The sequence below is a fragment of the Lipotes vexillifer genome, unplaced genomic scaffold (genome assembly GCF_000442215.2).
Source record: "Lipotes vexillifer unplaced genomic scaffold, Lipotes_vexillifer_v1.1 scaffold182, whole genome shotgun sequence".
Taxonomy (NCBI): domain Eukaryota; kingdom Metazoa; phylum Chordata; class Mammalia; order Artiodactyla; family Lipotidae; genus Lipotes; species Lipotes vexillifer.
This window is the reverse complement of record NW_006798798.1, coordinates 6,287,287-6,315,117: the sequence shown is the minus strand read 5'-3', so window position 1 is coordinate 6,315,117 and position 27,831 is coordinate 6,287,287. Positions and strand designations below refer to the sequence as shown.

Sequence of the window (27,831 nt, the reverse complement as noted above, 5' to 3'; positions counted from 1 at the left end):
GAGTGGGGGCTACTCTTCATTGCAGTACACGGGCTTCTCATTGTGGTGGTTTTTCTTGTTGTGGAGCACAGGCTCTAGGCGCACAGGCTTCAGTAGTTGTGGCTCGCAGGCTCAGTAGTTGTGGCACACAGGCTTAGTTGCTCTGTGGCACGTGGGGCCTCCCCCGACCAGGGCTTGAACCTGTGTGCCCTGCACTGGCAGGCGGATTCCTAACCACTGCACCACCAGGGAGGCCCAATATACTGTTTTTTTCTGGCTCTTTTAAATGTCTATTATACATATAGAGCATATTCTGGATGTATTTTTATGTTTTTCCTTTCATAATCTGTGTCATTTTTCTCAGTCCTTATCAAGCTGTTAAGATTGAGTGATTTGGTACTCTGCCATATCCATCCTGCTAACTGTAGTTGCTGAGTCCAATTGCTTCATTTTATTGGCCTCTGTTCACTTGTAAAGGGATTGGAATAAATAGCCTTTAGCTTCCCAATTTATCTCTAAAGATGCTCTATTACAATAATGGTTTGGAAACTAATGGTTAATTCCTAACTGTGTAAAATTCTATTTCCTCATCTGTAAAAAAAAAAAAAAGAAAATGGTTAACTACTAGCTATGTAAATTCTATTTCCTCATCTGTAAAATGGAAATAAGTGACTACACTTCATAAACTTGACATGAATATTGACACACTATAAAAGACTCAATGACTGGTAGTTATTATACAAAAACCTATGATTCCTGAGAGGAAAAAGGCAGAGAAGAATAGGAAAGGCTCAGTGGAAGAGTGACAACTGATCTCTGCCTTTGATGAATATATTTTGATAGCTGGTAATTGACAATTATAATGGATGGACATTCCAAACAGAGGAAAAGGCACAAGAAATGTTGCTACTGTGGAAAAGAGCAAAGCAAGTTCTGGGACCATTAAGCAATCTATGTTTAGTTGACATATAAAGTACATGCTCTAAATTAGTGACAGATTAAATTAGAAAAGTAGAAAATAAATAAAATATGAAAGACCTTGAATAATGTGGTAAGTTCAGTTTTCTTTTCAAGAATTGAAGAATGATAGGGACATTTATTCTTCATATAGCAATGAGATAAACAAAGTTGTCTTTCAGATTTCTCTGGGAGATAAAAGGAGATTGCATGTTTACCCAAAGACCACATTCTGCATAGTTCTATCATCTCAAAAAATTTGCTTCTCTGGCAATTTCCTTCCTGGATTATGTATCAGACTGGAATCTCCCAATTAACTCAGCAACCCAGGCAATCATTTCACTGTTTCCACTAAATGAAGTTAGGAAGAATAAAAATTGGTTCTGATTACATGTGAAAAGGATGGATGACTGTCTGCAATGGTCCAGAGTCCTTACACCAGAAAGCCAAACAGAACTGTGAGGCCTCTTAAGCCCCACTTTTCCGTCCTGTCAGCACAACCTTTACAGTCAACCATATTAACCCGCACTTCCGCTGTAATACTGTCTGTGCCTACATTTCATTTTGCCCTTGGAAATGCCAGTTGTATCACAAACACTGCAAATGTGCTAAACCTCAACAGTAAAGGTTTTACCTCCATTTTCTGCCTTAATTTAGCCATACTTTTTCTAAGGATTTCTCTTCCTCTTTAGGCCTCTAGAGTTGATGTTGCTCATTTCCCATGCTTCACATCCCACGGATCCCAGAAAAAGGGTGGGTGTTATTTTTTATTGCCTACACATTTGTATCCCTCATTCTTATATAAAAGTCCTTCAGTGAGAGCTATGTCATATGCTTATATCACTTCCTATACTTCAAACTACTGTAACCTGTTCAAAACTCATTCTGGGAATATAGTTTTGAGAAAAACTTATGGATCTAAGTTTTGTTTTGTTTTTTTAATAAACTGTTGCATTTCAGCTAGACTTGCTCTAACTCATGCTGGTAGTTTTAAGGACTTATGTACCTATGCTTATTTTCACAGAAACTGCTGTTTCAACTAGGTTTACTGATTTCCAGGTTGTGGGTTATATTATGCTTCCCAAAAAGATATGTTTAAGTCCTAACCCCAATACCTGTGAATGTGACTTTATTCGGAAACAGGGTCTTTGCAGATGTAATCAAGCTAAGATGAGATCACACTGGATTAAGGTGGGCCCTAAATCCAATAATTTGTCATAAAGAGAAGTTTTGGACATACAGAGGAGACAAGGGGAATAGGATCATGTGAAGAGATTGGAGTGATGCAGCTACAAGCCAAGGAATGCCTGGGGCTACAAAAGTTGTAAGAGGCAAGGAGGGATTCTTCCCTAGAACCTTCAAAGGGAGCATGGCCCTGATCACACCTGTGGGTTTTAGACTTCTAGCCTCCATAACTGTGAGAGAACAAAGTACCACAAACTTGGTAGCTTATCAAAATATCTGGTGGCTTGTTTTAAGCTTTGTGGTACTTTGCTATGGCAGCCCTAAGAAACAAACATTCCTCAGTGACTGAAAACTTCAACAGCAGTTTTTGAATTTTCTCTCTCTAGTTCCATTATCATTATCTGCATGGAAAACTTACCAATTGGCTTGTCCGCCTCTTCTGTCATATACTTTCACAATGGTAGAGAATAGTAATGAAAGAGCACATATCATGTGCATTATAAACTTAAGTTTAAAAAGGGAAATATATGTCACTTTCATTTATGCAATCAGATTTGAAAGCTTAAAATACTACCAAACTTATTCCAGTAGGACTCCAAATTGGCCAAACAGGAATTCTACAAGGAATGCCATAAATGGACTTCTGTTGTTCACTTTTAGTACACAATAAAAGATAGAAAAAATAAAGACACATTTTTTTAAAAGATAGAAAAAAATAAAAGGAAAAAACTCAAAATCATCCATAATCCCAGCTATTCAGGATTACCACTCTAACATTTGCTAACCATCCTTCTTCATATTTTATTCTGAACGTGTACAGTATATTTGTATAGAAATGGTTACTTATTTTACATCTTGTTTTGTTGGCTTCCCTATCACACTGTAGATAATTATGTATTTCTGTTGCACTGTAAAAACACGAGGGCAGTGGAGAAAGTGACCTGAGGGTAATAAAATGTGCAACTTACACATAGCCCTCTGAGAAGGCCAGGCCTGAATGGTTATATATAATTGATGGGTGAGGAAATAGTGCCCTGAGTAGGAAAAGCCAGGTCTGCCATGACACAATTTGGGCCAGCTCCCATCTCTTTCAAAGAACTCCATCTCCCATCATTTTAGGCATTCAATAATAAGGGATTAAAAAATGATGGAAATGATCATGAATTTCTCTTGCATTGGCTTTTCTCCTGATAGTTTTACAATACCTGGTTAATTTGTCAATTTCTCTCTGTAGTTCTTTTAATTTGTTTTATTAATATTCTCAGGCTATATTATTTAGCAACATACATGATTAGAATTATATCTTCCTTAGTGAACTGAAATGTTTACTGTTCTCTAGTGCCTTTATCTCTAGTAATGTTTTCCTTAAAGACTACTTTGTCTGTTATTTAAATACAACAGCTTTCTCTTAGATACCATTTGCCTGGCATATCTTTTTCTGTATTTTTCACCTTTCTGTCCTTATCTTTTCAGAGATACACTTTGTAAAATGGCTTATAGCTGCTTTTAAAAAAGAATCCTATTTCATGATCTTTACTTTTAACTGAAAAGTTGAGCCTATTTACATTTCCTTGATTAATGATGTACTTATGATTTATTTCTACTACTCATTATATGGGTTTCTACTTATCTCTCATTTTTGTTGTTGTTTCCTCCTCATTTTTCTGCCTTTCTTTGGGTTGTTTTTTTTCTCACTCCATTATGTTCTTCTACTTTAGAAGTTTTCTCTCCCTGCCACCCCTCATTCCCTTTCTTAGTGGCTACTCTGGTTATTTCAGCACGTACACTTAAATCAGTACATCTGCCATCTTCCTGAAATAAAAGGATCTTACAGTGCTTTAACCCAGTAACTCATTCACAAAAGTTTACGTCTCAAAACTTTAGTTTTGTTACCACCACAAAACAGACATTATCATGGTTTTATAGTCACTATTCCTTAATAAAAACATTTATATTAAACATCCTTTTGTATAAATATTCAACCCTTGGTATATTTTAGTCTGGTCTCCGGTATTTTCTCCTGTTTTACATATCAACCTATTTTCTACAAGATTCCTGATGTAGCATTGCTAGGAATTCCCTGGCTGCATGTGCTAATTAACACAGCTAATGCAGATGTACCCTAAAGTTCACTCCTCTAACCATCTGCATTTTCAGTTCTGTAGGATGACAATCTCATTATATAGAACTTTCATTCAATAACATACTCTCAAAATTTCATGTGGCAGGATATGTGAATAAATGTCTCTCAAGTCTGATATTCATCCTAGGGTAGAAAAATAATCATTAGAGAAAAGCCATCATTAGTATATTCTGGGTCAATTCCACAATACCCCCCTTCCCTGCCCCAGGGCACGCAGTTCAAATTGGACACATCTTAGGAACGTCTGAAATGAGGGGTGACTGTTGAGGAAAAAGGAATTTTTACTGAAAAATTCGAGACTTAATTAAGATATATTTTATTGGGGACCTATGAGCATGTTTCAACACTTCAGTATGAGAGACCTCCTTTATCTCCTCAAATCTTGCACATTCCTTCCTCCGCTTTCGTTCTAACCAATTTCATCTTTCACTGAGAAAATACAATTAACCAAACAGAAACTTCCTTTTATTCTCCCCACCACCAAATTCTCAGATCTGCTTGCACTGACACATATTCTCTTCCCTCCTATTCAGAGAAAGTAACCCAGTTCCTATCAACCACTAACTGGGTCATCTCTGCAACAGCTCATCTTCTCCCGGCCTCCCAAATACTTTTGCCCTGAAGTGTTACCTTACAGTTTACAAATATACTCTACCCAGCTTTAATAACAAACCAAAACCAAAGAACCAAAACTCCCTTCCTTTATCTCACATCTGCCTCAAACTAACTTACCTCTGGGCTTCTAGTGAAACACTTAAAGGGTAGTCTACTTGTGCTGCCACTCTTCCTATCTTTATGTTCACCCTTTAACTCTAAAAATGATAAACATTTATCAAGCACTTAACGTGCTGAGTACTGTTCTAAGATTTTTTTAAATGTTAATTATTTCTTAATCCTTACAACTCTATGAGATGATGTACTGGAGATAAGGCAACTGAGGCACAAATGTTACAAAACTTGCAGAAAGCCTCAGAAATAGTGGCAGGAAGTTTTCAAACCTGAGAGCAGAGCCAAGTTCTTATCAATTTACCCTATGCTAAAGCAATGTGGTTTATGACCCCCGCAGTCCACCAAAAAGGCTTTTGAACAGGTTTACAGTGGCCTACATACTGCCAAATTTAAAGGACACTGGCTCATCATTTAATTTTGTAGTAAAATCAACAGAATGACCATTTCTATCTTCATATACTTAGTTTCCTTGGCTTCTAAGACACCATACTCTAAATAGGCTCCTGCCTCATTAGCATAGGAGATCAGCTGCTTTTCTTTCCTCTGCGTGACTTCTAAACATTGGAGAGTACCAAGGCTCAAACCTAGGCCTTCTTATTTCCTCTAAAGACTGTACTTTACCTCAGGAATCTTATCCTATCACCTGTCTTTAATACTATCTGAAGGCTTATGATTCCAAATTCTCTGATTCCCACTTAGTGTCAAACAAGCTTTTCAAATCTAACAAACACACCTCAAACCAATTCTTTTTTTTTTTCCTTAAAAGAAACTTTTGATTTTTTTGATGTGGACCATTTTTAAAGTCTTTATTGAATTTTTGTTACAATATTGGTTCTGTTTTATGTTTGGTTTTTTGGCCGCGAAGCATGTGGGATCTTAGCTTCCCGGCTGCATTGGAAGTCTTAACCACTGGACTGCCAGGGAAGTCCCTCTCAAACCAATTCCTGATTCTATTTCCTCCCAAACTGCTTCTCCATGGCCCCTAGTATCTTAATCAGCTAGCTGTAGAAGTTAAAAGTTGGCGTTGTACTTGATGTCTTCCTGTTATCATGTACCTCATAAGTCCTGTCAGCTCGCCTCCAAGTAAATCTCACAACTACCCATTTCCATCCATCTCCAATGCAACAGCTCTATCCTGTTACCTTGCTTCAGTGATTGATTACTCAGCCTCTAAAATGGCCACTCTGCCTCTCTACTCTTGCTCCCATTTCAACCCACTCTTCACAAAACATCAAATGATCTTGTCAAAATGTCAATCATACTGCCACACTCAAGTCTCCTTTGGCAGATTCTCATGGTGCTTAATAAATCAAGTCTTTGATGCAATGGCCTATGACCCTTACATTATGCTACATGGCTCTATCTTCAGCCACATCGTACACTTCCCCTGCCTCCCCAGCACACACAAAAGCACTAGTAAGATCTTAAGAGGGCAGCATGTTGTCTTGATATTCATTATGTATCTACTAAATGGCATGCAACAGGTAAGTAGGCAAATTATTCGCCGAAGTTTCCAAGCGCCATCTCTCCCATCTATTACACTGAAGTTGTCACAAAAAGCCGTAACTTGCTTTATAGTCTTAGCTTACCACTAAATAGATAATAAAACACTAAGCTTGTCACTTACCTCTCATTTTTTCTAGATATAAAATGGAGAAATAATACTCTACTACCCAGTGGAGAGGCTGTTAAGACCATCAGTTCTCAAAGTGTGACCCCTGGTACAGCAGCACCTGGGAACCTGTTAGAAATTCAAATTCTCAGCCCCCATCATGCCAGATTTACTGAATCAGGAACTCTTGAAATGGGACCCAGCAATAAACCCTCTAGGTGATTCTAATGTACACTGAAGTTTAAAAATTTAGATGAAAACACTGGGAAAAAAAAAAGTAGAGCTAAATAAATGCCAGGTTATGTTGTTATTACTGCCTTGTATGACAAAATGGTGTTTGTTATGCACCAGTGGTAAATAGTAAAATTACAAAGTCAGGTTTTTCATAAAATAACTTGTGTTGGCTCTTTTAAACACAGAACACCTTAAACGTGAAATACATATATGCAGTATGTAAGCAAGGAAAGCAGAGATAGTATTGCTTAAATAACAGATATAACTAAGGAATACCTGAAACAGTTGATGAAAGGTTATCACTGAAAATTAGGATACTTGAGATTTTGTTGGGCTTGGGGCAAGGATAAAGATGTTTAATGGTCCCTCACATGGTTTGGGTATGATATAAGGTAGCTATTAATATGTATCCTGGCAACGTGGGCAATGTGGGAGTAACCACAATTTATCTTATAAATCTTGACTAATAATGATTCAGGTTTCCAATAATCTGGTCACTTGTATCTATTAGGATAGAGTAAGACAGATGTACTTATTAGGAAGTTCAGGTCATCTGCCTCCTGACATACTGAAATGACGATTCTGGGGCTTCCCTGGTGGCGCAGTGGTTGAGAGTCCGCCTGCCGATGCAGGGGAAACAGGTTCGTGCCCCGGTCTGGGAAGATACCACATGCCACAGAGCGGCTGGGCCCATGAGCCATGGCTGCTGAGCCTGCGCGTCCGGAGCCTGTGCTCCACAACGGGAAGAGGCCACAACAGTGAGAGGCCCACATACCACAAAAAAAAAAAAAAAAAAAAGAAAAAGAAAAAGAAATAATCAAAACCTTTACTTTTAATGCATATGCTGTTCCCATGGAAATTTACAGGACAGGAAAATGGTCATTCCAAAGTCAGTTTATCTGAAAAACACAAATTATATGAAGTCTGTGTGTGTATCCTTATTTAAACTAAATGTTCTTAAAAATTCCTAAGCTCAAATGATGTCACAAAAGTGTTAGAAACGTGTAGACCATATAGTGTACACTATATCATGTAAAAATAAATTAAAACAGATTTGGATTATGCTGTCATTTTTAATTTTAATAAAATAGATAATTTCGTACTACATAGAGAGCAAGTCCATCCACTCATTGATAAAATTTTAGAAATATTTTCTATAAAAAGTTTAGTAGCTGATTGCGAATGAATCCATTAGAACATGATTTCTATAGGTACAGTGTTCCCATCCTCACCCCCATTCTTGTTAATTTTGAGAAAATTTAAAAATACAGAAAAGTACAAAAAATAAGACAAGATATCCATATACCACAATCCAGAATTAACCAGTATTTCAATATATTTTCTTGCAGTCTTTTTTTTTTTTTAAAGAGAAATGGACGTTTATATATAAAACTGAAGTCCCCTCTAACCAATCCAATCCCCCCCCTCTCCCACACGCATTCCCTTCCCTTCTCCACTCTTCACAGGCAACCACTATCAAGAGTTTGGTCTGTATCCTTCCAAACCATTTCAAAAACATTTAAAAAACATACATACATATATGTATCCATTACCAATATATAGCACTGAAATTTTGAGGGAAGTTTTATTCAAATTTACAAAACTGTCATCGTAATATATGTCATTCTGCAACTTTATCTTTCCCCCTCAACATGATTTTTGAGCTCTTTCTCTGTAATACATATAGATCTCATTTATTACATTTTACAGATATACACTATTCCATCATAAGTACTTTCCATTTTGTTGCTGATGAGCATTTAAGTTGTTTGCAATTTATGACTACTACATATCATGCCACAGTAAATAGCCTGGTACACATTTCCTGAGCATACAAACTCAGAGTAGAATTGCTAGGTGTTTTTCAATTTGCTATAAGGAATGTTTCCCAACTCCCAAGGTCATAACCATTTTAGTATATAGCTTTTTCATATTACTATTTTTAACCTAACCCCCTTGGATCTTACCTTTGTGTATAGTTCGTGTTTTTTTTTTTGTCCCTTGGAGAACAAATTACCTCCAAATCATTTTTTAAATAGTCCCATTATATTCTCACCTCCTGATGCCATTTCTATATTATAAATTCTAATAAATGCATAGGTGTTTCCAGAATCTCTTCTGTTCTGCTAAATCAATACCATAAAGGTCTCTTCCTTTCTAATACTTGCAACCTTTTTTTTTTCCCCTTGGTGAAGATCTCCAGATCCATGCAGACGGCAATGTTAAACATGTTTTCCATTCCCAATTTTAGTGGAAATGCATCTAAAGTTTCAGCATTACCTATGCTCTTTTGTTTTTTTTTTTGCTAGATATTATCATACAAATGTCTTTCTCTTCAGGATGAATTCTCTGGTATCCTTTAAGTTTTTAGCTTTTGTTTCTCTCATTTGTGATGCTTTCCTTCAGAATGATTATTTCGGATATGTTATGAGATGTAAATTCCTGATGAACACCTTTCATGATGTCCACAGGTTTTTAATGAGTATGAATTTTCTGGTGTCTAATATGGTGTGATTTCTGGCTGAAAGCTTTCCCACATTCACTACACTGATAAGGCTTCTTACCTGTGTGTATTCTCAAATGTAGAGCAAGGGTTGAGAATTGAGAGAAAGCTTTCCCACACTCGTTACAACCATAGGGTTTCTCACCTGTATGGCTTCTCACATGCACCGTAAGAGATGAACTTTGAGAGAAGGCTTTTCCACATACATTGCATTCATAAGGCTTATCACCTGAATGAATTCTCACATGTACAATAAGTGACGTTCGCTGAGAGAAGGCTTTTCCACATTCATTACATTCATAGGGTTTCTCTCCAGTGTGAATATTTTGATGTTTTATGAGGTACTTCTTCTGACCAAAAGCTGTTCCACATTCACTACACTTAAAGGGTTTCTCTCCAATATGAATTTTCTCATGCTCAGTAAGGTTTGATTTGCCACTGAAAGTTTTCCCACACTCCTTACATACAAAGGGCTTCTCTCCTGTGTGAGTTCTCTGGTGTCTGATGAGGTTCGACTTCTGAATGAAAGCTTTCCCACAATCCTTACACTCAAAAGGTTTCTCTCCAGTGTGAATTTTCTGATGGGTAAGAAGGTTTTCCTTCTGGCTGAAGGATTTTCCACATTCATTACATTCAAAAAGCTTCTCTCCAGTATGGGTATTTTGATGTTTAATAACATACTGCTTTTGGCTGAATGCTTTTCCACATTCATTACATTCAAAAGGTTTCTCTCTATTATGAAAATGCTCATGCTCAGTGAGAGTTGATTTGTGGCTGAAGACTTTCCCACATACCTTACAGGCAAAGGGGTTTTCCCCACTACAAATTCTCTGCTGACTGTGTGACATCTGAATGGAAGCTTTCCCACATTCACAAGATTTCTCTCCAGTATGAATTTTTTGATGAATGAGAATTTACTTTTAGCTGAAGGTATTTCCACATTTCTTACATTTGTAGGGCTTCTCTGTGTATGACCTTTCAAATGCAGAGTAAGAGATAAGGTTCAAGAGAAAACTTTATCATACTTAGTACCTTCAAAGCTTTCTCTTCAACTCTAAATTTTCTAATACTCAAATGAAGTTTTGTTACATTCACTGGTTTCTCTCCAGTATGAATTTTCTTCTACTCAATGAGATTTGTTATCTAGCTAAAGGCTTTTCAATATTCCTTAGAAGCACAGGGTTACTCTCCAGCCTGACTTCTACATTTATGAGGTGCAACATGTGAGTGAAAGTTTTACCACATTCAGTAAATTCATAGGTTCTCTCTCCAGTATGAATGCTCTGATATCATATGGGGTTCAAAATTTTTTAAATGAAGGGATTTCCACACTGATTTACACCTAAAGGGGATTATTACCACAAGGAGTAAGCTGTGGCAGGATTTCCAAACTAATTGATGATTCTTTCCTACACAACTAAGTCTAAATTGTGTTTCAAACTCTTTCTAGGTTAAGTTGAAAAAGGTGTTGCCTTAAAAGATATAAGGTTTGAGATCAGAGGAAGTATTTTTCCAATTTTCTTATATTCACTGCTTTTTTCCTCAGTCTGTACTTTACTGGAGCTGGATGCAACTTGCCTCCCAAGTCTTGTTGCCTCTCTATCTGCTCATCATCTTCTCAGGCTTCTTCTAAAATGGAGTACAAAGAATCATCATTTAAAGGAGTCAATGTGCTTAGAACTGTGGCTGGCACATGGTAAGCACTCAATAAATGTTAGCTTTATGTTATCATCATTATTTATGAAATTTCCCATTACTAGTAATAAAATTTCTGATTCTGCTTTTGGGGATGAACTCGGGTAGCCCACCTCAACAGTATGAAAGAATCCTCATGACCAATGTCTCCAACTAAATTTTGAGAAGGAAACCTTTATAGAGGACCCCTGGTTGAAAATTAACATTCATATGTACATAAAGCTTAGATTATTCTTGAAAAATAATCTTTCTTATTTCATAATCCAGCAAATTGAATGTAACAAAAAATGAGGAATTAACAAACAGGATAAAGAGGTGACCACATAAAATTAAGAAAGTCTACCTGGGATTCCTAAGAAATGGAAAAAGGAAAAATCAACTGCTTCCTTCCAAAACTCCATTAAAATAACAAGAATAGGGAAAATGGTACAAACTCACAAGAAAAAAGAATATGATAGGAGACATCAATACACACAGGTATTAACAAAATTTTTGATAACATAAAGTACATGGAAGATTTTCAACACACAGAAGAGCTGAGGAAGTTCGAATAACAGAAAGGTATTCCAGAAGAGGATGCCAATGTCAAGCAAGCCAATTTGTGCCACAAAATATCAGAAAGATTCAGGAAATGAAGGGAAATCAAGTATCTCAAAAGAAGGAATGAAGGATGGTTGCTGGGTTAAAAAAAAAAAGGTTGTGTGAGTTGCAGCTGGACCTCTACTGTCAGTCAGGAGGACAAAGGACCACTCCTCTGTAAGAAATGGAAGTTATTCTTTTGCAGAAATTTAATCAGAGTAGCTCTAGTCTCAGGGACACTCAACAAATGAGATGACAGGTGCTATACTGAAATCAATGGGATCTATATGTAATATGGTGAAACCTCCAGTTCCATTATGCAGCCGATGCCAAAAATTGTTGGCAACCTGTGAGCAGGATATGAAAGGACCCTTTTCTGGACAAACTGAAAAGGCCAGTGAAAAACTTAAACAGGATGCCCACCATCTAAGATGATATTTGTTGCTTGTACTCTTTTTTTTTTGCTGAAACGAAGTACCTGGCCACACCTGAGTTCATGAGAGTAAGGCAGTATAACGCCTCTGCAGGAGGAGGCCCTGAGTCCATGAGGCATTCTATTTTTCATCCACTAAAGCCTACCAGATGACTAGAAGCACCCAGGCACAAAAGAGCTTACGTTTTAGTGAATCACTCTTAAGTATGACTGTGCAGCCAGTGTTCCACACACATTAGAGGAACCCCACTAACATGACAGATCAACATTGAAAGAAAAAAAGAAAGTCTAAGGAAATAAAGGTAAGGCACAGCAAACAACAAAACCCTAAAAACCAATCACAGTTATGAGAAGATATTTTATCAGTGAAACAATAACAGGATTCTGTAAGCAAGAAGCAGAAAGAAAAAGTTCCCTTACAAATTAAGACTGGGGTTGAGGGGGTGGTGAGGGGGAAGGTGGTAAAGTAGACTGTTATTACCATTCACCAATAACAGGTCTCCTAAGCGCAGAGGGGTCATACTGTTAATATGAGCACAGGTGACAAGTGTCATTTCCTAGCAGAAGTTTTGTTTGTTTTTATGGGGGGGCACACCTCAGCTTGCAGGATCTTAGTTCCCTAAAACCAGGCATCTGACCCGGCCCCCAGCAGTGAAAGCATGGAGTCCTAACCATTGGAATGCCAGGGAATTCCCTCTAGAGACTTCTTTTTTCCCCTCTCTTTTTTTTCTTTCTTTCCTTTTTTTTTTTTTGGTCACACCATGGAGAATGTAGGATCTTAGTTCCCCGACCAAATATCGAACCTCTGTGCCCTGCAGTGGAAGTGTGGAGTCTCAACCACTGGACCTCCAGGGAAGTCCTCTCTAGAATTCTTAAAAGGCCCACTTGGTACCCCACACAATAAATAATAAAGATGCATACCTAGACACATCACTGTGACATTTCAAAACAGAAAAGAGTCCATAAATGCTTTCAGAAAAGAGAACATATATCATCCAAAGAAAAAGGAATCAGAATAAAATTTCCCAACAGAAAGACAGGAAGCTAGAGAGAAAATTCTGAGAGAAAAAATTTAAGCTTAGCCTATCAATCTAATAAGACAGTCAAATAAATCCATTTTTCAGATATGCAAGTGCCCAAAAATGCACCTTTTCTCCCAGGATGGTACTAGAAGATGTGTTCCACCAAAATTAGTAGACAGAGAAGGCAACAGATATAGAATCCAAAAAAAGAGGAGATGAATAGGGGAAAAAGTGAAGAAAATTTCTATGATAATGGTGATGAAAAGCTATAAGGTAAGAGCTGACTATCAAGTCAGAGTGCAGCCAGTCTAGACTGAAGCAGGAGGACAAAAATTCTAGAAGTAATATCTCTAAGGGGAAAAATGGAAGGAGATTTCCCAATGCATTTGACCATGCGGAAACAAGTATTGAGAGGGCTTTGAACTATTCTGAAGAAAGTCCAAGGGAGTCTGTGCTAAATATAGGAAACCAAGCAAGGAAAAGCACTTGGGCAAATCATCTAAGTTGTGAGCTAAACCTAGCCACTTTTCTCATGAAGCACCATTTTTTACTTTATTTTATGGAGCACCACTAATTTGCTTTAAATAAATTAATAAATGCCTTACAAACTATGGTTATTAAGCCTTGGGTATTGTTTGCCAGGAACTTCCTTCAGACAGAACAAAGACATCATCTCAAGGAAAACAACTGACAGTATATGTTGCCAATGATAGAATTCAAGTTTTCAAACAAAAATTAGAATTTTGGAAAACCACAAATCCTCCACCATGAGACTGATAGCTTCCCAATACTTAAAAAACTTTTCTAATGAGACTGGTGATGTTAACAAACTGTGATGTTTTGATATTGTATAGTGAGATACATCAACATTTTAAAGATCTCCATAATTCAACAGACAAATGCATATTACAAAATCATGCATGGGTAAGAGATCCATTCAAAGTTTATAAGACTTTGGATTTTAAGACAATGGATTTTATGTAAGAGAACAAAAAAATGTGTTTCAAATTTCACATTATGGCTAATCTTAAAAAAAATGATCACTTGTCAAGTGTTGGTATAGTACCAAAGAATATTTACAATTATCTGAAAAGGCTACTAAAATACTTCTCCCTTTTCTAACTACATCTGTGTGAAGCCACAATTTTTTAATATACTTCAACCAAAACAGGTTACAATAGCAGATTCTGCTATCTCCTATTAAGCCAGACAATAAAGATATTTACAAACATGCAAAACAATGCCACTCTTCTCACTAAATTTTTTTATTTTAGAAAATTGTTATTTTTATTAAGAAACTTAATATAAGTTTATATGTAATGGGTTTTTTTTTAATTAATAAATGTTTCTAAAAGTTTCAATTTTTTGTTAAATAAAGTAAACATCACAAAAGTCCACATAATAAACCAAAGCTCTTTGCGGGTCCTCAAGTTTTAGGACTGTAAATTTTATTGCTATTGGGTACTGGGTTTCCTTCTGTGGTGATGAAAATGTGATAATGGTGATGACTGAATGACTTGGTGAATATATGAAAAACTACTGAACTGTATACCCTAAAAGGGTAGATCTGGTTAGCTTTATTATATCTTAATAAAGCTGTTATGTAAGAAAAAGAAAAAAAAAATGTGAAGAGTTCCTAAAACCAAAAAACTTTGAGAACCTGATGCTCAAAACATTTCTCATTATTCATTCCACAAATACCTTCTTCTTTCCTACTATGTGCCTGGCACAGCTCTAAGCTCCAGGGATAAACAGTACTGAACAAAACAGACAAAATTTTCTGCACCCATCAAGTTTATATTCTAGTGGGCAGAGACAAATAATAAACAAATGAAGGAGATGGTTTGTTAACAAGTTTTAAGTGATATGGGGTTAAATTAGGGAAGGGATAGAGTTTCAATTTCAGATGGAGCAGCCTCTGAGAAGGCAAAATTCAAGACATGAAGGAAGAAAGAGTGATCTGGAGGAAGAGCATTCTAAGCAGTAGTTAAGTTCAGAGGCCCTGAGGAAAAGCCTGCCAAGCATGTTAAATACGCAATCAGTGAGTCACAATTACACATATTATGTTCCTTATATCCTTTGGCTTAGCCTGATCCCCTCCTATTTTTTACACTTCTTAGAATTCACAGAACCTCCTGGAAGCAACTCCAGTAACATGCTCTTAAAAAGACTTCTCCAGGGGCTTCCCTGGTGGCGCAGTGGTTGGGAGTCCGCCTGCTGATGCAGGGGACACAGGTTTGTGCCCTGGTCCGGGAAGATCCCACATGCCGAGGGGCGGCTGGGCCCGTGAGCCATGGCCTCTGAGCATGCGCATCCGGAGCCTGCGCTCCGCAACGGGAGAGGCCACAACAGTGAGAGGCCCACATAGTGCAAAAAAATAAAAAATTAATAAAATAAATTAAAAGTAAACATAGGGTTACCATATGATCTGGCAATTCTGCTTCTGGGTATACACCCAAAAGAATTGAAAGCAGGGACTTGAACATATATTTGTTCACTCATGTTCATAGCCAAAAGGTTGAAACAACCCAAGCATCCATTGACAGATGAATGGATAAACAAAATATGGTGTGCACATACAATGGAATATTATTCCACCTTAAAAAGAAATATGCTACAACAAAAAAAAAAAAAAAAAAAAAAGACTTCTCCAATCTTGTCTCTTACTTCTAAACATCTTTCCCTTAACTATTAATCACAATCACATTCACTTTTCTTAAAATAAGTGTTTCATATGAAATATTTTTAAACCCAAATTTGTATGTAGCTAAGTCTTAACATGCTAACTATAATCTGAGATGCTGGATTGCAGTAACAGCTCCACTCTTTTCTTTGGATGGCTGATGGCAAGTATTTTTTAAATATAGGGGGCATTACCAAGGGGGAAAAAAGGAGGGGAGGACAGTTTAGAGTTTAAAGACTAAAAAGACAACAACCAAACCCAAAGTTTAAACCTTGACTGGATTCTGGTATTTAAAAAAAAGCTATAGAGTGAGCTCCCTGGTCATCTAGTGGTTAGGATCTGGTGCTTTCACTGCTGTGGCCTGGGTTCAATCCCTGGTCAGGGAACTGAGAACCCACAAGGCTCGAAGAGGCCAAAAATAAAACAAAAGAAAAAAGCTATAGAAAGTATTTTGGAGATAACTGGGGAATCTGAATATGGACTATTACACAATATTAGCACATTATGACTAATCATCTAATGTGTGGTAACGGTATTTTTGTTATATAGAGGGATGCCAGTATTTTTAGAAAATGCTTACTTAATTTTTTAGGAGTGAAATGTCATGCTGTTTGTGTGCTGTGGTGCACACAATACACATGCACTGGGATACAGATACATCAAACATGGCAAAATACTAACTTGAATCTGTGTGGTGGGTATAGAGGAGATCACTGTACTCTTCTTTCAGTGTTTTATGGTTTGAAGATGTTAAGAATTGATTAAAAAAACAAACCTTCCACAATAATAATTCATATTATTTAACAAGTTACCACACGTGTAATCAAAACTGCAAACAGAAAATAGAAAACATGGGCCTTCCTTTCAACAAGTTCATAAGATATCCAGACATAAAAACAAAAAAAACACTTAAGATGTTATTTACTAAGGACTTTTGAATTTCTGTGGAAAATGTGAAGCAGGATGGACAATCAGAGGGGAGATCAAAAAAAGAGGAAGTAACAGGTTTAAATAAGCAGGAACTAAATAGGTAGGGTATTTCATAATCAAAGACCAAGATTCAAATAATTTTATAGAAAGGAAATATGTTCGCATTTATATTCACATGGTTAATATGCCCTCTCTTGATTAGAACAAAGTATATATTTTAAAAGGTTTGACTGACCATATCACAAGGACCGTAAGAAAAGAAATAATCCAGACCTAATTGAAAATGGTTTGAAGTAACGTCTGGACCTGAAATAATGAGCCGAAATCTCTAATTTGGGTAAGATATTAATGATTTCACGGTCTGACACAATGAAAATGAAGTCAATCGGACAGTTGTTTATCCCGTAAACAGGTAAAATCATGGTGGGCAAGACAAAAAGCCTGGAGGTGCCAAAATAAAAACTGATATTTATAGAAAGAGTTACTTCTAACTTCAGAATGAATGAGTCACTTTCTAGGAATCAGTTTATAAAGGAAAGGAGGAAAAGCAGAATACAAAGTTCCAGAAGCCACCTCCAGTAAGAGGATGGGGGGGGAGGGCTCAAAAGATAAGGAAACACTTAAGACAGAAAAAGCAACATCTCAGGCCATCAAAGCACCAATCAAGCTGAAGTGGGAGAGAATTCCTAGAGGAGGGACTCAAACATAACATAAATAGATGCATTCTTCTAAAATGATAAAGACATCTCTGCTCACTTTATGCCTGTGAAGGAGAAAGATAAAGAGGAAAAAAAGGGAAAACTGCATTGTTGATAAGAGTAGGAAGTAGCTATAATTCTAATGTCTTATGAGAAAGGATATGAGTGGGCAGCTGCCGTTGCTGTTTTTAGGAAGAGCTCTCATGCACAATGCTCTCCAAAAACAAAAGGCACAGCTTCAAGGGCCATTATCACTACCTCCTTGTTTCTAACAACAGAATCCAGGAATGTAGGCTGGATGCAGGAGACTTGGTGGACACTCTGGCATCCCTAGGTGGTAAGAAAAGTTAAGACTGAGCAAGGAAATGCAGAGACACCATCACTGAATAAATAGCTTATTAGTACAGCAAAACAGAAGTACAGCAAAATAGCTTATTAGTACAGCAAAACAGAAGTCATCACAAGTTTCTATCTCCCTAAATTCCTGACTTGCACATCCAACTGTCTACCTGAATATGCACTTAGATGATGAACCAGTAGATATGTCACAATTAATGAGTCCAAAAGAAAACTCTCGATCTGTCTCCCAAAATTCCTGAAGTCTTCCTATCTCAGTAAATGGTAACTCATCCTCTTCTAGTTAGTCATCAACAACTCCTCTTTCTCTCATAACCAACATAAAATAAGTCAATCTTGTCAGCTGTTTCTTTAAAATATCTTAAGAATCTGACTATGTGTCACTAAGTACAATTACTACCTAGATTACTGCAATAACCTCCCATTAATCCCCTCTACCATGTTTTCTTTTTAGCAGCCAAACTGTAATTCTGATCTTTTCACTCCTCACCTCAAACCCCCTGGCTTTTTTCCCCAAATATTTCATTTTTATTAGAGTATTTTTTTTGGGTGGTAGAGCATATTACAATCTCAATTATCCTAACAGGCTTTCAAAGGAAAGCAGCTCTGGGACGTCCCTGGTGGTGCAGTAGTTAAGACTCCAAGCTCCCAACACAGGGAGCCTGGGTTCAATCCCTGGTCAGGGAACTAGATCCCACATGCATGCCGCAACTAAGAGTTCACATGCCACAACTAAAGAGCCGGCAAGCTGCCAACTAAGGAGCTCACGAGCAGTGCCGCAACTAAGGAGGACACAAGCTGCAACTAAGGAGCCAGTGAGCCACAACTAAGGAGCTACCAAGCCACAACTAAGAACTGGCACAACCAAATAAATAATAAATATTAAAAAAAAAAAAAAAAAGAACCCAGAATTCCTTCAGGTTCACATGCCTGGGAGGAGCAGGGGGAAAAAAAAAAGGAAAGCAGTTCTATCTGACAAGGAGAGAAGAACCAATGTTTAGAGAATGGTTATTAAGCAGAGAGGAGTAGAGTGACTCTTCCTCCATATATGTCAGCAAACTTGAATACACTCAGCTTTGATACCTTGCCAACTTGCAAAGCATCTAATGGTGGCTTGAGCCACAAGGGATAATTGAATCATGGTATTTAACAATATTTATTGCTTGACTACTGGCTTCATACAATTTGGTAATTTACCTCAAAACCCTTTGATGGTCTCCCAAAATCACTCCGAATAAAGGCCAAAGTCTATGATTTGGCCTGTTAACCTAACCAAACCTATTCTTATTTCCTTTGTTCACTCTGCTCCAGCCCACTGCCCTGATCATTATTTCTTGAACAGCACACTTCAGCCTCAGGGATTTTAAGATTTTGTTCCTTTTGGCCGAATGCTCTTCCACCAAATACTGCACGCCCCACTCTCATACTCTTAAATGCCATCCTCTTAATGAGACCTTTCCCTGACCAACTTCTTTAAAATTATAACCCCCCAACTGGCTCTCTCTATGCCAGTTTTCCTTGCTTTACTCTTCTGCATAGGACTCACCACCAACTGACAGAATATATCTTTTACCTATTTATTTATAGTCTGTCTTCCCCAATTAGAATATAGGCCTCAAGAGGGAGGAATTTTTGGGCTTCTCTGGTGGCGCAGTGGTTGAGAGTCTGCCTGCCGATGCAGGGGACACGGGTTCGTGCCCCGGTCCGGGAAGATCCCACATGCCACGGAGTCGCTAGGCCCGTGAGCCACGGCCACTGAGCCTGCGTGTCCGGAGCCTGTGCTCCACAACGGGAGAGGCCACAACAGTGAGAGGCCCACGTACCGCAAAAAAAAAAAAAAAGAGGGAAGAATTTTTTACTGCTTTGATCACTGACATTTCCCTAGTAACTGAACTGGTGCCAAATTCAAATCATTCAGTAAATACTTATTGAATATACGAATATACTATGTTGGTAGAAATGTAAATTGGTTTACTTCTCTTGAGAACAATGTGCCTATTTCTATCAAATCTATAAAAAAACATAAATTTGACCCAGCACTTCCACTTAGAGGAAATTATGATGTAACTGTATCTGCACATCTCTGCAAAGCAATATAAGTATATGCACTTACATCTTCAGTTGCATAAGCCTGGAAACAACCTAAATGTCCATTAGTACGATAGGTTAAACAAATTAAATGTTGATACAGAAAAAAAGAAAACTATGTACACAATAGAATACATACCACCATTTACATGAAAAGGAAAACTGAGGGCTTATATATATTCACATTTGCAGCACAGATACATAATATATGCTGGTTTATTCGTAGACTACCTCAAGAAGGATACATGTGAAACTCTTAAAAGTGACTGCATCTTTGAAAAAGAACTACAGGACTCAGGATCAGAACAGCAGACTTTTTCACTGTATACCTGATGTTCAAAAATTTTTAAAAATTCACGTATTATATTAAAAAACAAATACAGACTCATACATCCATACACACACACACAGCAGACAGGAAGAATTGAGTTCTAAGGCAAAACTTCAGAAAGAGGTACATGGGGGCAGAAGGGAGTGAGGCAGGAGTTTGTTGATGTATAATGGGGGCGTTGGATAAGAAGACAACAGGAAGTGTGATTACAGATGTAAAATATAATGCTGAGGCATTTAACCACTAAAAGAATTAGAGAAATTGGTAAGTAATAAAAAGGAACCTAAATATCAGATAATAGATAAAGACTTAAGACATATAAAAGAATGCACAAAGGAGTCTATACACATCAGGGGATATGAGACTGAGGGCATCATGAAAGAGAGAACAATCACACAGAGGCAGTACAAATGAACTGCGAAGTGCTGACATGCAGAATAAAGGTAAGAGGGGAACCTGGTCCTCTAGCATCTGATTAAAGGAGTAGACTACTAAAAGAAAAAATGACTGGAAATGTCCTTCAGGTTTCTAAAGAATTCATATCAAGTGATACTCTAAGACTAGGGCCTGTAAGAAAACATCCTTAAAAGCATTTCAGAGGTGGCAATGCCGACTGAACAACTGTGACCTGCCTGGTTGTGATGCACTCACCTGGACAAATTTCCTTTACACTTCTTTCTCCACCATCCACAGTTCGTCTTCTTGCTTCAACAGAGGATCACATACAGCTTGGCCAACTTATAACCTGCTATTGGGGAAATGACACAGCACTAAAATGTTAATGCTGGAGCCAAAATTCTGTCCTAGAACTCAGGCTGAGCCCTGGGGCCTCCTGGCCTTCTGAAGGATGAGGAAGGTGCAGTCTCCAGGAATGCACAAGGAAGTGACCCTGTGAAAAAGAACAAAGTAATGACTTTTTGTCTTAGAGATTAAAGCACACACAACTATATGAGCAAAGGGACTATTTGGGTCCTGCATTTCAAAGCCATACACTCATTCAATCTTTTAAGGCTCCACACATCCAGAAATGGAGGAAGAAAGAGGGAATGTATTTTGAAAATTTGACCAACACAGGAAAAGCTGTTCATACCTTACATGACTGGCTGCTACTGTTCTCTAGCACCACATTCCTATGTAGGCTCCTAAGTGGATTTTAACTGTGGCCCTTATTCTTGGATGAAATTCAATACTCATATCTATGACTATAACAACATACACCTAACAGAACTAAGCCACATGGATAAAGTTGTTCTTGACAGTATTCAGGAATAAAAACTGGAGTTTTCCTGGAGTCCTAATATTTACTTTGTTAGCAATATACTCTGAAAGAAACTATATACTAAAAATGTCCTGTAAATATATGTTCATCCACACATTCAAAAAAACGTTTTTAAGAACATTATTGGGACAATGGGCAAAATTTGAATATGGACTTTGAATTAATAGTATTGGCATTACATTTTCTGATTTTGATTACTGTACCATGGTTATGTATAAGAATGTCCTTGTTCTTAGAAAATTTATGCTGAAGTATTTGCAGATAAAGGGAGCAAGTATACAACTTAGTCTCAAATAGTTCAGAAAAAAAATGTACACACATATTTGGAGAATAAGAGAAGGAAAAATAAAGCAATAAAAAAGTAAATGATTGGTAAATTTGGGTAAAGGGTATATGGGACTTTTCTGCACATATACCCTTCTCTAGAAAGGGTACATGCAACTTTTCTATGAAGTTGAAATCATTAAAAAAAAAAAAGCAAAATCCTAAGTTACTACTTATACACTCTATCTACTATGTGTGTTGAAAAAGCTTGGTCACCAGCTTGTACTGGGGTGTGGCAGATGGAAGGCTTAGAGCCTGCTTTAAACAGTAATGTACACAGAGATAAACATGAGAGCGCGAGTTGCCTAGAAACAGCCTGCAAAAGGAGATCAAGTTTGATCTTCTGGACATTCAGAGTGTCAGGTTTCTGAGGATCACGCAGGCAAGTATATCCATTACACAACTGCATATATAAATTAGGAGCTCAGAACAGCCTAGAATGGAAATGGGAATTTGTCAGTTGTCAGAATATCACTGCTGTTGAAGACAGGTGGAATACTACTGTGACTGCTTATAGAGAACACACACAGTCCGTGAAGATGGTCAAGGATGGAATCCTAGGAACACCAAAGGTCAAGGACACAAGGAAAGGTTTCACAGGAGCATGGTGGCTGTTTAGTTTCAATCTTTCAAATACTTTTCCTGAAAACCATATAAAACATCAAAAATAATGGGGTAATGGGGAGGGTGGAACAAGGGGGCAAGAAGCTAATCCATACACTACATCTGTAGTGAAACTAGTAGAGAATTTATGTTAACTCTAAATTATTTGTAAGTGCGGACCAAACCCAAAATAGCCGAAGTGGTACAAGAACCACAATAGTGTAATAGGTGTAGCAAGAAAGACTAGATAATGGCGAGAAGTCTTTGAGGTAACAGATCTCAGAAATAACTAGCAAATATTCATTCTCAGATGAGGGATTCACCCTGAGTGAGAACTGTTGTAATGAAGTCTAATTATGAACAACAAGACTAGCCACAAAAGAAAAAAAGAAAAGACAAACCCCCAAACTCCATGTACCTCTGCCAAAGGGAAACCCAAACAGGAGGCCTAAAGAAGTTACAAAGAAGCCTAGGAAGAACTCAAAACGCTGAGGGAGATTCTCAGGACTTAAAGAGTTCAGAAATCTGCAGCTAGTATTTCCTTACAGAACGAGTAGACCTTACCCTAAGATGGAACTAATGAAAGCAAGACCTAGATTAAACAGAAAGAGACTGCAGGGGAAGCAGAAAGAGCAGGCTTAAGAGTACTTGAGGGCTTCCCTAGTGGTGCAGTGGTTGAGAATCCTCCTGCCAATGCAGGGGACATGGGTTCGAGTCCTGGTCCGGGAAGATCCCACATGCTGCGGAGCAACTAAGCCCATGCGCCACACCTACTGAGCCTGCGCTCTAGAGCCCGCTCGCCACAACTACTGAAGCCCGTGCACCTAGAGCCCTTGCTCCGCTACAAGAGAAGCCACCATAGTGAGAAGCCTGTGCACCATAACAATGAGTAGCCCCCGCTTGCCACAACTAGAGAAAGCCCATGCACAACAACGAAGACCCAACACAGCCAAAAATAAAATAATAAATAAATTTATATATTAAAAAATACAAAGCAGGGCAGTGGTTCAGAGTCCACCTGCCGGTGCAAGGGACACGGGTTCGTGCCCCGGTCCAGGAAGATCCCACATGCCGCGGAGCAGCTATGCCCATGAGCCATGGCCGCTGAGCCTGCGCGTCCGGAGCCTGTGCTCCGCAACAGGAGAGGCCACAACACGGTACACAAAAAAAAAAAAAAAAAAAAAAAAAAAGCAAATGCATCATCCTGGAAGGCAAGTACTATGAAGATTTATGGGAAACAGAGAGATGGAGATAAAAGTCGTCCTCAACCAGGTTAGGGTCATCTAGCCAGAGGTGTGGAAGCCCTCTGCTTTTAAACACTAGAAGAGGCACATGAGCTTTGAAGTATACAATGCTACTATGTTTCCTTTTTCCTGGTACTTGTCTATGAATATCTACCTCATACAAACATGAGAAACACAAAATATTTTGTCTGTGTCCATACAAGGATGCTTTAAAGAAAACAGTGGCAATGAACATCCTAATTTTCCAACAGTTAAACTCACCTGAAAATTACTTGCCACAAGTAGATAAAAAATGAAACAGTGTAACAAAATTAATTTTTTAAAAAAGACATAAAAACTTTAAGAAGCAAGCAAAGCTATAAAAAGAACACAAAAGATAAATGGAGAAACTGATTTAAGAAATGGTCACCCAAAAGGAGGAAATCGAAAGAAAACAGGAGTGGACATCTTATTTTTGTTATATTTGACTTTTTTAAAGACTGCAGCTATCAGAGTTTAGAGGGATTTTTATTTCCTTGATTAATGTGATCTTTCCCAGTTGTATCTGAGGCCTAACAGTGGTCTCAGCCTTAAACGTTTTGTTTCTACTCACATCCCCAGAGACCCAGGCAGCATGGGTAATTTATACATATATAGGTAATCATAATCTATATCTGACCACGAAAGCCAGCATCTTATCTAATGCAAAAATATTGAAGGCATTTCTATTAAACTCTAAATAAAGATAAGGATGCCCACTGCCTCATTTTAAAATATAATTATAAACAATAATTCAGTAAATTAAGCAGGGAATAAAATTAACTTATAGAAGTCAACAAACTTTGGGACTTCCCTAGTGGTGCAGTGGTTAAGAATCCGCCTGCCAATGCAGGGGACACGGGTTTGAACCTGGTCCGGGAAGATCCCACATGCCATGGAGCAACTAAGCCCGTGCACAACTACTGAGCCTGCGCTCTAGAGCCTGCGTGCCTCAACTATTGAAGCCCATGCGCCTAGAGGCCATGCTCCACAACAAGAGAAGCCACCACAATGAGAAGCCCTCGCACCGCAACGAAGAGTAGCCCCCATCACCGCAACTACAGAAAGCCCGCAAACAGTAACGAAGACCCAACACAGCCAAAAATAAATAAATAAATAAATATATTAAAAAAAGAAATCAACAAGCTTTATATATAGCACAATGACTCCATTCATAACAGCAATATAAAAGATAAAATACCTAGAAATAAACTTAGTAAAAAGTGTCTAAAATCTATATGAAGAAAATATTAAAACACTCTAGGGCTTCCCTGGTGGCGCAGTGGTTGAGAGTCCGCCTGCCGATGCAGGGGACACGGGTTCGTGCCCCGATCTGGGAAGATCCCACATGCCGTGGAGCAGCTAGGCCCGTGAGCCATGGCCGCTGAGCCTGCGCGTCTGGAGTCTGTGCTCCGCAAATGGGAGAGGCCACAACAGTGAGAGGCCCGCTTACCGCAAAAAAACAAACAACAACAAAAAAAACCAGTCTATTAGACCCAAAAGTAAACTGGAATATATACAACACATATCATGTACATAGACAAGAATATTTAACATTATAAAGATCTAATGTCCCTTTTGCTAAATTATTTTACAAAATTTAATGCAATATCAGTAAGTTTTTTTCTAGAACTAGACAAGCTGATTCTAAAGTTTACACAGAAAAATAAACAAGAATTAGGAAACTGAAAAAAAAATAAGCAATAAGAGAAGAGTAGCTATAATAGATATTAAAACAAAACTACAAAGCATCCATACTAAAAAGATAAATACTGGTACACGAATATAGGCTGGAAGATGGATGAGAATATAAAGTCCAGAAATAGACCAAAAACACGAGAATTTAGTATATGATAAAAATGGAATCTTAAAATAGTAGAGTTAAGGCCTTTTAATAAATGGTGTTGGAAGAACTGGGTAGCCTATTGGAAAAATATAAACCTGGATGCAAACCTAAATATCATACACGAGGATACGAAAACCCATAGAAATTATAATCTTTTAAGGATTTGAAAGTATAGGTGAAACTTGGAGTGGGAAAGGCTTTCTATGACCATAAATGGAAAGACTGATAAATCTATTACATAAAAATAAAAACTTCCTGAATCCACATGGTTTAAAAAAACAAACCAATGTGAACAATATCAAAACACAAATTTAAAACTTGGAAAAAAAACTCCAACTCATTTCACATAAGGCTAACCTTTCTAATGTAATTTAACAGCTCCTAGAGGAAGGAGACACCCCATAGTAAAAGGAGAAAAAGGATATGAACAGAGTTCCCAGATAAGTACATGTGGCCCTTAAACATATGGAAGATACTCAACCTCACCCGTAATAGAGATGTAAATTAAACCTACACTAAGGTACCAATTTTCACTCATTCCTTTGGCAAAAAAAAATATTCAACTCTACATTGTGAAGATAAGGTTCTAGGAGGAAAGGTGTTCTTGTAGATTGCTAATGGAAATGAAAGTACTTAGCCCTATGTGCAATTCTACTTGTAGCAATCTACTTTAGAGATAATCTTGCGTAAGTACAAAATGACACAGATGAAAAATTATTCATTACTGCAGTAACAGCAAGACTGGAAACAACCCAAATGTCCAAGAGCAGAATCAACTACAGTACATGCACACAATGGCATCTTATTTATAAGGCAGTTAAAAAGAAAAATATATATATAATGATTAATAAAGGATATCTCCAGGACGTACTGTTAAGTGAAGAAAGTGAGGAACACAGATGTACACAGTACATCTTTTACGTAAGGACAGTGGGGGATAGGAGGGAAGAATAAACATACACTAATGGCCCAACAAACAAAAAAAAATCTACTTGAAGGATAAAGAAACAAAAAAACAAGAAACTATAATTGGGACAGAGAAGAATGTGATGGGGGGGAGCAGAATGAGGTATCTCTGAGATACAGTTTTTGTTGAATCACCGAAATGCGTTATTTACTTTTTATATGATCAAATTGATTTTTTTAAAAAGCAATCCCTGAACTTGAAAACAAACTGAAACAAATGAACTCAACCGTACATTAACTTGGTAACATAATTCCTCAAATAAAGGATTTATTTCAAATGACTTTAGAACAGAGAACTTCGACTATACATCTTTCCTGGGATGCATTCTAAGGACAAAATTAGCTACAAAGAAAATTTTCACATGATACAGTATGTTTATGGTTACTACTATCAACATTGTTATTTTTGAAACCTTTTTTTTTTTTTTTTTTTTTTGCGGTACGCGGGCCTCTCACTGCTGTGGCCTCTCCCGCTGCGGAGCACAGGCTCCAGACGCGCAGGCCCAGCGGCCACGGCCCACGGGCCCAGCCACTCCACGGCATGCGGGATCCTCCCAGACCGGGGCACGAACCCGTGTCCCCTGCATCGGCAGGCGGACTCCCAACCACTGCGCCACCAGGGAAGCCCGAAACCATTTTTTTTTATAGTGGAGGATTAAGCAAATAATCCTATAGTTATATTAACCTGTTCCAAAATTTTTACTATAAAATACAATTAGGGGCTTCCCTGGTGGTACAGTGGTTGAGTCCGCCTGCTGATGCAGGGGACACGGGTTCGTGCCCCAATCTGGGAGGATCCCACATGCCGCGGAGCGGCTGGGCCCGTGAGCCATGGCCACTGAGCCTGCGCATCCGGAGCCTGTGCTCCGCAATGGGAGAGGCCACAGCAGTGAGAGGCGCGCGTACCGGTGGGAAAAAAAAAAAACAATTAAGAGCTAAGTATGAGGTAAAAATACTGAACCATTTAAACTGAATTATAAATAATAATATGAACTCATGATTTTTCAAAATGGGTTTTCTAGTTCCGTCTCTGAAATGGCCTTGAAACAATTACCTCTGCAGCAATAAAATAACATCCAGGAGCTTCCCTGGGTCTGCCCGCCAGTGCAGGGGACATGGGTTCGACCCCTGGTATGGGAGGATCCCACATGCCACACAGAGGCTGGGCCTGTGCGCCACAGCTACTGAGCCTGCGCTCTGGAGGCCACAAGCCACAACTGCTGAGCCCACACGCCACAACTACTGAGGCCCACGCGCCTGGAGCCCGTACTCTGCAACAGGAGAGGTCACCCCGATGGGAGGCCCGCGCACCACGGCGAGGAGTGGCCCCTGCTCTCCGCAACTGGAAAAAGCCCACGCACAGCAATGAAGCCAGTGAAGCTGAAAGAGGGGA

At 38.2% G+C, this 27,831-nt stretch overlaps 2 protein-coding genes across 1 annotated transcript; one reads left to right on the top strand and one right to left on the bottom strand.

The window, feature by feature from the left end:
* Window positions 1-27,831, top strand: part of LOC103081756 (zinc finger protein 567) — a 158,607-nt gene that overhangs the window by 94,911 nt on the left and 35,865 nt on the right.
* Window positions 9,315-10,455, bottom strand: ZNF146 (zinc finger protein 146). The gene is made up of 2 exons (XM_007471036.1): window positions 10,438-10,455; window positions 9,315-10,301 (listed from the first exon to the last, which is right to left on the bottom strand). The coding sequence occupies exon 2, from the start codon at window positions 10,188-10,190 to the stop codon at window positions 9,315-9,317; it is 876 nt and encodes a 291-aa protein (XP_007471098.1). The 5' UTR covers window positions 10,191-10,301; window positions 10,438-10,455.

Excerpts from the sequence above, each read along its gene's own strand:
- ZNF146 (XM_007471036.1), bottom strand. The coding sequence starts at position 10,190 with ATGTCACACAGTCAGCAGAGAATTTGTAGTGGGGAAAACCCCTTTGCC.